At 45.4% G+C, this 12,397-nt stretch overlaps 1 protein-coding gene across 1 annotated transcript in view; it reads left to right on the top strand.

The window, feature by feature from the left end:
- Positions 1-1,579: 1,579 nt before the first annotated feature.
- The window catches only part of NPEPPS (aminopeptidase puromycin sensitive), a 41,468-nt gene continuing 30,650 nt past the window's right edge, over positions 1,580-12,397 (top strand). Inside the window, exons 1-2 of the mRNA XM_062595610.1 lie at positions 1,580-1,871; positions 11,966-12,050. Of these exons, the coding sequence (XP_062451594.1) occupies positions 1,749-1,871; positions 11,966-12,050 (208 nt within the window). The 5' untranslated portion in view covers positions 1,580-1,748. The remainder of the gene's footprint in view (positions 1,872-11,965; positions 12,051-12,397) is intronic.

A 12,397-nucleotide genomic window follows, 5' to 3' on the forward strand; every position in this document is an offset into this window, starting at 1 on the left:
TGCAGACGAGCCCCAGGCCAGGCGCCGGCTCCCACGGTGAGCGTGCACGCGCTGGCCACCTCCCGCCCCGCTGGGCCCCCTGCACCGGGGTGCCCGGCCCCGCGCTGGGAGCCGCTGCGTCTCGTACGCATTCAGCCGCCTCCACCCGGACAAGGCCCCCAGCACCCCACGGAGGCTGGGAGCCCCAGGGAACCCCCTGCAGCCCTCAGCCCCGCTCCAGCGCAGCCAGGACCCTCCACCCTGAGTGCACTGCATTGCGCTGGAGCAACCCTCATGCAAGGCGCGCATCCTGCCACCTCCAGCACAGCAGGGCCCCTCCACACGGGGTGTGTTGTGCTGCACAGGGGCAGCCCCCCTGCAGGGTGCGCATCCTGCACCCCCGCACCCCGAGGGCTCTGCATTGCATTGGGGCAGCCCCTGTGCAGGGTGCGCATCCTGCACCCCTGCACCCCAAGGGCTCTGCATTGCACCGGGGCAGCCCCCGTGCAGGGTGCACATCCTGCACCCCTGCACCCCAAGGGCTCTGCATTGCACCGGGGCAGCCCCCGTGCAGGGTGCGCATCCTGCGCCCCCGCACCCCGAGGGCTCTGCATTGCACCGGGGCAGCCCCCGTGCAGGGTGCGCATCCTGCACCCCTGCACCCCAAGGGCTCTGCATTTCACCGGGGCAGCCCCCGTGCAGGGCGCGCATCCTGCACCCCCGCACCCCGAGGGCACTGCACTGCATCGCACCGGGGCAGCCCCCGTGCAGGGCACACATCCTGCGCCCCCGCACCCTGAGGGCACTGCATCGCACCGGGGCAACCCCCACACCCCGAGGGCACTGCACTGCACCGGGGCAGCCTCCGCACCCCGAGGGCACTGCACTGCATCGCGCCGGGGCAGCCCCCACGCAGGGCACGCATCCTGGGTCCCCGCACCCCGAGGGCACTGCATCGCGCCGGGGCAGCCCCCACGCAGGGCGCGCATCCTGGGTCCCCGCACCCCGAGGGCACTGCATCGCGCCGGGGCAGCCCCCACGCAGGGCGCGCATCCTGGGTCCCCGCACCCCGAGGGCACTGCATCGCACCGGGGCAGCCCCCACGCAGGGCACGCATCCTGGGTCCCCGCACCCCGAGGGCACTGCACTGCATCGCGCCGGGGCAGCCCCCACGCAGGGCACGCATCCTGCGCCCCCTCCAACAGCCAGGGCGCACTGCTTTGCCCCGGGAGCCCCCACGCCACCCCGTACCTCCCTAAGGCCCGGGTGCACCCCCGAACCCCCCCCCCCAGCCGCGCCCGCACCCACGGGCGCCCACGACGAGGCGCATGCGCACGAGGCGCGACGGGGGGAGGGGAGGAGGCCCTCACGCATGCGCACACGCGTCTCCCCTCCCCCGCTTACGCAACGCTCCCCCCGCGCGCCTCGCGCCGCCGTACCGCCGCCGCGCGCACGCGCACGCGCCGTCCCCCCCCCCCCCCCCCACCGGCCGCCTCGTGCCGGGAGCGCGCGCGCGCCCCCGCCCCTCCCTCCTCCTCCTCCTCCTCCCCCCCCCCCCCCCCCCCCCCCCCCTCCTCCTCCTCCTCCTCCTCCGCGCCGCCGCCGCCGCTCGCCCGCTCCGTGTGTCGGTGCGGGGCCGCCGCGTCGCCGGTAGGAAGCCTCTTTCCCCCTCCCCTCCCTCCCCCTTCCCCGGCACCCCGCGCGCCGCTCCCGCCGCCGCCGCCCCGCCGCGGGGGGGCGCAGCCCCGCGCCCCGCTCCGCGCCCCGCCATGCCGGAGAAGCGGCCCTTCGAGCGGCTCCCCGCCGACGTGTCCCCCCTCAACTACGGACTCTGCCTCAAGCCCGACCTCGTCGACTTCACCTTCGAGGGCAAGCTGGAGGCCGCCGTGCAGGTAAGGCCTCGCCCCCCCCCCTCCCTCACCATCCTCCTCCTCCTCCTCCTCACGGCCGGGCCTGGGGGAGCCCTGCCGGCCACTGGGCCCGGCCCCCTCCCCGCCGAGGGACCCCCCCCCTTCTCCTCCTCCTCCTCCCCCTTCTCCTCAGGGCCTGGCCCAGGATCTGTCCCCCCCCTTCTCCTCAGGGCCTGGCCCAGGATCTGCCCCCCCCCCCCACCTCTCCTCAGGGCCTGGCCCAGGATCTGCCCCCCCCCACACACACTTCTCCTCAGGGCCTGGCCCAGGATCTGTCCCCCCCCCTTCTCCTCAGGGCCTGGCCCAGGATCTGCCCCCCCCCCCCACACACTTCTCCTCAGGGCCTGGCCCAGGATCTGCCCCCCCCCCTTCTCCTCAGGGCCTGGCCCAGGATCTGTCCCCCCCCCCCCCCCCCCTTCTCCTCAGGGCCTGGCCCAGGATCTGCCCCCCCCCCACACACTTCTCCTCAGGGCCTGACCCGGGGGGATCCCTACCCCCGTTTTCTCCTCAGGCCCGCCCCCCCCCTCCCCTTTCCTTGCCCTCTCCGCCCTTCTCCTCAGGCCCCGGGGGGCTCCATCCCCTCGCAGCCCGCCGAGGCCTCGAGGCAACCGGTGCGGCCGGGCAGGTGCAGGGAGGCCGAGGGAGCGGCGCCCTCCCCCGCCATTTCCACTCCCTGCCCGCGGCCTACGTGTGTGTACCCCCCCCCCTCCCCGGCTGGAGGCCCAGGCCCGCCGCTGGGCAAGGGGAGAGGGCGGCCCCGCCCTGCTGCTCCTTCCCCGGGAGCGGCCTGGGAGGAGCCGGGACACGGGGGGGGGGAGAGGAGGGGGAAGCAGGGGGCTGCCCCTCCGCAGCCCCCCCACCCTGGTCCCCCTCCGCTGCTGCCAGCGCGGCCCTGCTAGCCAAAGTCCGTATGTAGGTTAGGCGCGGGGCGGTGGACGCCGCTGATGTTTGCCTCGCTTGTGCCCCCCGCTTCCCCCGGCTCCCCAGCGAGTGCCCTGTTCCTGTTTTCAGCCCCCAGCGCGCTGCTTTTATGTACGTTCAGCCTCTCGGATGGCTTGGGATTTTGCTGGAAAAGCCGTATATGTGCTACCACATACACGATTAAATGAGAACTCCCCTGGTATCCTATGGGCAGCTGGTAGGCCGCAGTGCTGTGAAAAAGCTTAAAGTCAGCGAAGCGAGAGGCTAAGTTAACAGGAGGAACGGGGGTGCAAACTAAAACGGAGGATTTTCTGCTAATTCTGAAAGGCAAAAGCTTCCCCGGGTTCATGCTTCAAAGCCAGAACGTTTGGTAAAAGCCCTGAAGTCTCGTAGTCATTCTCGGACTTCTGTGCCAAGATTCCCTGAATTTGCTTTCATGTCTTTCCTTGTGCAGTAACTCGAAATAGATGCAAAATTGTAAGGACTTGCTGGATTTTTCCTAAAATTGAAGTGACTGTATAGTGAGCTCAAAATACTTGAGGGAGGTTTTAAATACTTTGAGATGTGTACAGATTTAAATCTTTGTCTAAAAGCTAGTTAAAACCTTGCTTTAAAATTGAAGTTGCACTTGGGTAATAAAACTGCTGAAGCACAGGTACTGTAGCAAGTGCCTCATCGGGCAAGTTTCTGGTGCCTGTGGAGGTAGGGGAGGGCAAAAGGCTATGAATGATAGTGAATCTTGTGACTTTATATAAGGTTCTGGAGGAAGATGACCAGAGATGAGTAAGTTAGTATCATGTGGAAGAAATACTGAAATTGTAAATTTCCATGCTGGTTTTATTTTAGCTCAAGTCCTCAGGCTGCTGCCGTCTTCAGGCTCTCAGTTGGTTGGACAGTGTATCAACCTGGGTGAAAATGCCAGCTTGAGAAATTCCCAATCTCTTCCGTCTTAATCCTAGCCACCTATTCCTGTCTTCACACCCAAGCTGCTGTTTCTCAGTCCTGTTACAGTTGTGGGGCTGTGCTGTAAATGGGATCACTATCATCTAGGTTAAAAATAACAGTCTGGGGGAGGGGAGTAGTGGCTTTTTAAGTCAGCATTGCTACTGAGGAAAAAGTAGTATTGAACAACAGCCTTGGAAATTTAGTTTAAATCCAGGAATAACCAGAACTTCGAGGCTTCTTGTCGAGATGGTATTTGCTTTGCAGCCCTGTTGAGATATTTTTAATACTGTTTGCAGTTCAGGGGATTGCTCAATGAATTCCTAGAACAGTAGATACCACCTGACAAAAATGCTGGACTTTTCTACGGTTGTGGGATATGTTAAGGAAGAATGGTGATTATAAGGTTTTAAAAAACTTTGCACTGTGGTGTGTACAATATTTCCACAGTAGAAAGAGGGAAAAAGGGGAGACGTAAAAATGTCTAAAATACATAATTAAATTTTTTTCATAACTTCTTAACAATTCAGATGTTCCCCATATGTTTTTTTCTTTAATTAGAGACACTAAAGATAAACAGCTATAAAACTGGAAGAAGTTGGGAGTAAAAGTGTAGTTAGATTTGCTTCTCCTTGCAGAGCAAACTTGGGTTTAAATTTAACAAAACAATTTTTTTGTTGGTGGAGTTTGATCTCTTAAGTCTGACCTAACTCAAGTAATGAGGATGTAGATCAGAATGCCAGCTTTGGTTTAATTAATGATGCTAACTCTCCAGTGATGTTGCAAACTCAATGCTGAGAGACTTCCAGCAGCTTTCCACAGTTCCTCTGAGCTGACAGTTTCCTCACAACTGTCTAGGAAAGAGTCACAGACAGAAGAATCATGAGACTGTGTCCCCAGATGCATGCAAACAAGTACAGGAGAGAGGTAGAAAGGTGGATATATGGTTGAGTGGTTGCATACCTCTTTTGAGTTAGAAAATTTGAGAATTTTGCCATGGCTACCAGTGTCTAAAGCATAGTAAAGACACACTATACAAAAAACAGAAGATAGCTACTCTGTAGCCTTAATGGAGAGAAGAACTAACTCATCTAAAATACCAGGTGGACAGAATAATTTTGTACAAAGGAATGGCTTGTTTAGTAGTAATGCACTAATAGATGCTGGTTGTTTTTTATTGAGTTGAGATTGAATCTAGAAAATAAAAGATCGTTTGTGTGTTTTTTAATCTAGTTGATTCACTTGAGGACTTGCTGGACATTTTTGCTAGCATCTTGTAATCGCATTAAAGAACTATTCTGTTTTTGGCATACTTTGTGTAGGTATCAAGGTAAAAGTAATCTAGTGTGAAGACACAAACCTTGAATTTTCCAGATTTCGGGAATGGGTTGAAAATAATCATTAGATTCACTGTCTCCTCTTGAAGGTCCAGGTATTGTTGTTCATAATAAGTCAGCAATAATTATTGGAATGGTGGCAGAGAGACTAATACAGTAATGGCTGGGCAGGCAGTAATATGCATTAAGTTGCTTTCTGACCTGCAGGCTGAATATTGAAACTTTGACATGGGAGTAAGTCATAATTAATCACAAGTGTATGGAAACTTGTCACTAAGTACATCAAAAGTGTTTGTTTTCCTTGTAATATTGCATCTTTGGTACCAAACTTGAATTAGTGAAGGCTGTAATATTTTATCAAGATATTTGGAGATAAGCACTTGTTTAATGAGTTTGTATTTCTCACTCTCAGCCCTTTAAGCAAGATTTGATTTTAGTGTAGAATTTTTGAGTCTTTTGATTTGAGCACCAAGACCTAACAAACTGTTAAATAATCTTTAGTCTTGGCTTTGGAGCAGTAGAGTTCTGTAGGTTTTACACATATAAGCAACTTAACAAATACTTTGTCTTTATGTCACAGTAATAAATGTTAAACTTATATGTTTCCTTCAAATAAGCTTGGGAGGATAAAGCCTTTTATGATTAAAAGAAAAGGCTGTTGCTTCAGTATCAACAGTGACCTGGTTGATTTCAAAGACTTGAAAAGAAATAATGTATGTAGTATGTTATGGCACTCCAGTTTTCAAGTTAGAAAATCTGGCCGTCTGTCTACTATTTGTTGTTTCTTGATAAAAGAACAATACTGTAATCTGTCTCTTGATAAAGTTTAATTTCATAGCCTTTTGAAACTGAGCTTGTTAAGTATCTGGTAACCTAAATATTAAGTTTTGTCTGATTACTCAAGATTTTAAAATAATGTAATTTGTGGTTATATGAATACTTTGGGAGTCTGTCAGTTTATATAAATGTTGCATAATTCTACAGTTTATAATTGCTGCTTATCACAGTTTAAAAACAAAAGTCCTTAAGGATTCCTTGTGAAATAGTTCATTTATCACAGATGAGACAAAATATGGTTGTAGGAGAATCAAATATTGCATATCAGTAGCAGATCTGGAATAGAAGTTCAGTTTGCTCACAGTCCTGTGTTTGGGCCGTTAGTTAGGTTGTCTTTTAGTATTTTAAACTGTTGATTTGGGTGGGAGAATTGGGTGTGGATGTTTTTGAATGAGTGTAATTAAGATTTTTCTTTAAAAGTAGAAATATTTCGTGTACTTTATCTATTAGCTGAATATTTAATTATTATAACCTTGATTCTAAGGGTCAAGCTATCAGTGCAGTGCAGTTGTATTATTCAGCGTCTAGTTCAACTTTATTCTGTTCTGCTTTTGGCTCCTAGAAGGCTTAACTGAGGGCTGGAAACAATGAAGGGATATACTGTCATTCTGTCCTTCAGCATCACATTGAAAAAGCAAACATGAGCTAACTAGCAACAGAAATAATCATCTGCCTTCCAACATTTATTTTAAGCTTCTAAATGGAAGTTCTTAATGCTGTCATGGCTCCAAACAATCACCTGTTGGGCTTAGGGTGTAGTAGCACAGAGCTCTGGAAAGATACAAGGCTATGTTCTAACTTCCTGGTATTTTCCACTATATAAGCAACTTTCTTTGGAGAATGTTGTGGTGATTCATTTCTTTCTTTACAAACTACAGTCAGGTGTGCTTCTGGGTTGCAAAACAGCCTGTTACTGAAAAGAATTTACAGTGTAAAGTAGATGACCCTTTTAAATATCTTACTTCACAGTCCCTTTAATGTCTTAGGGATATTCTGTTATATTTAGCAATGTTTAACCTGTATCTGTTGCTTTTTATAGGCTGCTTGTGCAGTATCTGCTAGACTAAAGATGTGTAGTCTTCTAATCTTGCTGTGTGTCAGTTAAAGATTGATTGCAAAGCTCTCTATGTAAACGTTAAAAAATTCAACTTAATATATGTAGTATTTGTGGGTCAGTATCTTTTTTGAGGTGGAGAGGGAAGTTGTCTAGTATAAGGTCGTATTATCTAGCGCTGCAATTCAAATTTACAATATTTTAAATTAGATGGGAGTATTAAAGGTACCAGGCTGTGTGTCAAAGTCTATTCAGTGCTTCAAAGTCAGGAGCCTTGGTTCTATGTATCCTTATGGCACCACCTTCAAAACTAGGAATGTTCCCCACCTTCCCCCGAAAGACCTTTTCAGTTACATAACTCATAAGGCTAAAATGATTGCATTAATCGTAGTCACAAAGAGATTTACTTGTTGGTGTGAATTTTACACTTCTGAAGTATGCATGACAACTTCAGATGAATGATGGATGCTCTTTCAAATGAAGTGAATTTTTTTCAGCAGGCCAATAAGTCTTGATATTGGTAACTTTACTACTTGGCTACCATAATTTCTCTAGATACAGATTAATAAAACTTATTGCTGTTCTCATTGACATTAGCAATTCTGAAAAAGATGCATCTTAGAACAGGGTTGAAGTAACTTTAGTTCTCTATTTTTAGAGAGCAAAATGCTAAAAACACGTATGCTTTTTTGTAATGCAACATTTAAAAATGGATTCTGAAGCTAAGAATGACAAGATTTTAATTATCCAGTCTTACGAATGGCTCTGGAGAGTTAGTTCTGAATATGGAAGGTGTCTTTCGGTGCACTTCATTCTGTATTTCAGATGCATAGACGTTCCACTGAAGCCATTCAAAATATTGTTTCTAATGTCCTACAAAAGTCTTTCCCTCAGGTCTTCGCCTGCTCTGATATATAGTGAAAGTCAAAAAACTTTACAGCATCTTTGAGTCAAATTTGGCAGAGTTTTGAAAATTCCTTATTATCTACTTGGTTTCAGAATAATAGTTTAGGTGAGATTATCTGACTATTTACTTGTGGCCCTTCTCAGTGAACTTAATGCGCAATGTAACTTAAAGATGAGAGAGGGGGAAAAGGAGTTCTACAGAAATATCTGGGCAGAAAAACAGTTCTTTGACCTTCTAAACTAAGATTCTACACCATTGTTAAAATTTGAATTCGGTTTTTAAAGCTTTACTTTTTAGTGCATTTTTAGTGTATTTTTCTTAATATCTAATTTTTCCATTTTTAAATGAATTATAGAAAAACTTTTTTTTTTAGTGCAGTGGATGCATTTAGGGTGCTTCTGACAAAGTAATTGTCCAGGTCTGTCAATTCAGCTGTGACTTTATTGAGTGTTATGAAATGAAAACTCTAAAAAGACTCTTTGAACTATGCTTCCCAGGCTGATGCTATTTAGGTTTATAACATCATTTGAGATAGGTAGTAATTGTCTGTTGAGTTGCTGCTTTTCACCCTTTACATTTTTTTAGGCACTAAAGCAAGAATGAATTTATTATCGTATGTACTGAGTTGTGCATTGTGGCATGAATAATAGTCAAATAATTGGCTTATCTAGTTCTTTTTCTGTTCTGAATTATGCTACTTCGGAAAACTTTTAGGGGGAACTTAAGCTGTGATCTTCTGTTTGGCCAGATTTTTTTTCTCTCCAGAAATGAGTGTTGAGTATGAAAATGGATGTGTAGGGAGGGGGATGGGAAGCATGTTTCATCTTTCTCTGACAACAGGCTATTGGCAGAGTTAAAAGATCTTAAGTCTACTATTTTATTGCAGGATAGACATTCTCGTGGGATCTTTGTGTGGCTAATCTTGATAGGTGTTTGAACTCTGATTGATGTTAGTTAGAATTTCATCTATTGGCTGCGACAAGATTAAAGTTTTGAAATTCATTCTTTGGCTCCAGATATTGATCTTAGTTCATCCTATTCTGCTTTTGACCATGTCAGCTTTATGACAAAATTGCTTTCATTATGGCTGTTTATAGCTTGGTATTTATTATCTTTTCCCTCTTCTTCCTTTTGACTAAATTGCTTTGATTAGCCTCTTCTTTTTGAAGAGTAAATTTATGTTATCAAACAGCAAGGTGAAGCAGGGATGGCAGTTCAGCTACACAGTTTTGTAATTGGCTATACTTCATGCAGAGAGATGCATTTTTTGCCCTTTTAACATGATTTTAATATGATTCATGAAAAGTACTGCATGAGCATAAATATATCTTCCAGAAAATAAATTTCTCAGCAGTATAAATGCAGTTTCAGGGTATTGCTTACAGTAAAACATGTTCATCTTCATAATGTATGTGGTGTCTGTAAGCATTGGGATAGGCTCTAGTGAGGTAAAACAGTCATAAGTAAAGTATGTTGGATGGTTTATAGTTCTGGTTTTGTTCTTAAAGGCGGTTTTGCTCTTCATTATTTTTAGTAGAATAGAGGGGGAAGCTCTCATGCTAGAACCTGTATGCCAGTGTAAAAACTTTTTTTTCTTACTGAGTTGAATTATGAGAGCCTCAGAAGTTTGCTGTACGGTACACTTGAATATTCATAGCTACGTGCTGAATTTTGCCCTTCATTTGTGGAAATTAGAGGGTAAAGTTTTTCAAGCACCCAGTTAACTTGAACCCTTTAAGTGTTGTCTAGTATGTCACACTCTTTTGTAAAACTGGCTTGATATTTGTAGGAGATAAGGAAAATCTAAAAGTAGGTAACTGCCTTTCTACAGATCCTCTGAAGTTGTCTCTGCTTAAACCAAAACTCTCATATTTTGCAGTAGAAATTATTCTGTCCTCAGAAGAGTTTGTTTTTTAAAGATCAAGCTTATTGTTAAACTCTGTTGTCTGAAATTTGGATGACTCTTTATACGTTTTGATTTCTTATTCCTGAGAGAGTTAAATTTATAAACTGAAGAAAGGTTTGTACCAATGTATTTATAAAAAGATTTTCTCATCCTGACTTTTCTCTTTTCTCCGCATTTAGTATTGTTGGGTATTGATCTTTGTTTTGGCGAGACGTTTTAACTCTTGTAACTCTTTAGTGTGTGTGTGTGTGTGTGTCTCGCATGTACACGCTTACTTAAATTAGGATTTAGTTTATTTTTCTTTAGTTAGAGACTTTCAATCTAACATGGGTCACTTCAGCTGTTACATTTGTTAATTTTATAGCTTGGAAGCCTGCTGTGTTTCATGTTGTACTGCCATATTAAGTTTATTAGGTAACATTGTTTTGTATTTATAATCATAAATATGCAACATGGTGAAAACAACACAGCTCTTCTCACACTGTTCTGTATGACCTACTGCTGCAGTATGTGACAGACTTGTCAAACTTTGAAAAATTCACTAATATTTATATTTGTCAAAAAGTGTAATTATAGAAGTGCTTAATAACAGAATGGTTTGTATAATAGGAATAAGCTATAGACATTTGTTTCAGAAGCAAAACTGGCCACTATCTGAGATTAGGAGGAAACTTCTCTATGAGGTTTATCTCATTAACATCCATTGGGAGGCTGGTTTTTTTTGTGGAGTGCCTAGTAGTAACCCTTTTGGGTAACAGGTTATTAGACCAGATGGAGCATTCTTCTGATGTGGGGACTACTGTTAAGTTATACATTTACATTTTTTAAGCATCTCTTACCACTGGCTAGATTTTTCTGCCCTGTACACAGTGACCAAGGAGCGATTCTTTTAATGAGTCTGGGTAGAGTGGCTGAACACCGACTATCTGCTTCTTCTTGCTTGTCTTGTATAGGTACCGACTCCTTTAGCAGAAATGGCAGAAAGATACTTGAACTGTGACCTGGGGGTGTGCGCTGAGCTCTGTGCTAACTTTGCTATGGAGGCGAAAGCTCTCTGTTCATGGAAAGCTAGCTACCTCCTTGCAGATAGGTTCCAGCTGGGTGTATTGAAATGCAGATAGTAGAGTGACAGATGCAGGTGTAAATTTGATGCTTAAAAGTTATAGTAGCAAAAAGTCAAAGTAAAGACATAAGTCCTTATGCTTTAAGAAGCAATCTGGCTGGAGCAAGGAAGAAGTTTCTTCATGGATACATTAAATTAGAGTCACTATTATAGCAATCCTTGCTCTTTTCCTTGAAGAATTGGCATTATCTAATGCCAGAAATTGTGTACTCGTCTAGCTGGACTACCAGCTTGATCTAGTGTGATGATTCTAGTGGTTTTAGCCATAAGCTTCTAAATAATTCCTTGTTTCACTCCCAAATATTTTACCCCTTTTGTAATTAATTGATATTTAATTTGAATTGCTCTGTACACAAGCTCTTACATCCAAATAGAATGCTGGCAGTGAGGCAGTTTATTGCTATGCTGGGAGCTGGCCACTTGTTAAATAAAGCAAAGTGTGTGCAGTCAAGAGCTGGCAGAAGGAAAGCTTTCAGGAAGATGTAAAGGCAGATTTCTTGGCAGGTGGTTTTAACCTAAGAAGTTCCCATAGTACAGTGTTTTAAACTGTTGATGCTATAGTTTGTATTTCTGATTATCTTCAAAAGATGTGTTTTGTAGCATTCCGCTTTCATTATAATTACTGTCAGTCATCACTAAAAGGGAAGCCTGCAGGCATTCTATCTATTTTTATTGGCCTTGGATTCTCAGGGGGTACAACAGCCCTATTGTCAAGCTTGCATGCCATTTTTTACACACAGTCCATTCCCTTAAATAGCTTATGATCTTGATAAATAGGCCTACATAGCTTGAAAATCATTTAAGTATGCATGTTCTGGAAAGAGTGAGTTCAGTCGATGGTATATCTTCTTCTTTTTTGCCCCTCTGAAGCACTAAATTTAGCTCCAAACACTTCATGATGGAGTATGGGGTGTTTTTTCTTTTTTGTTTTGTTTTTGTTTGTTTGTTTTTTTAAGATTAAATGGAAATGGGAATGCCTACCGAAAGAAGGGGCTCAAGAGAGTAGGGTACGCTGTTTTTTCTTGATGCTAATGAAATTTCTCTTGCAGGTAAAACAGGCAACCAACCAAATTGTGATGAACTGTGCTGACATTGACATTATTACAGCTTCCTATGCGCCAGAAGGAGATGAAGGTAGGAATGCTTTTTTGCTATTTTTTTGTGTGTTAATCTGCTTCATTTCTGACATGAAGTGCTGTTGCTAATAACTTACAAAATACTTTAAAATATTAGCTCTTGAATATGACTGTTTAGTTTGTATAGATGTTTTAGATGTACATTACAAGCTCTAAACTGAATAAACATACTGATGACCGTGTGAAAAATGGGGCACTATCTATGGGAACAGTGGCATGTGTTCAGTAATGAGGAGCAACAAAAAACAATCCTTGTAAATGGATTCTGAAAATGTGTCTAGAAATGCATAGATTGCTTCAAAAGGAGTAAGGAAACTGAAACTAACCTATTTCTAAAAGCACTGT

Source organism: Rhea pennata, chromosome 26, assembly GCF_028389875.1.
Source record: "Rhea pennata isolate bPtePen1 chromosome 26, bPtePen1.pri, whole genome shotgun sequence".
Lineage (NCBI taxonomy): Eukaryota > Metazoa > Chordata > Aves > Rheiformes > Rheidae > Rhea > Rhea pennata.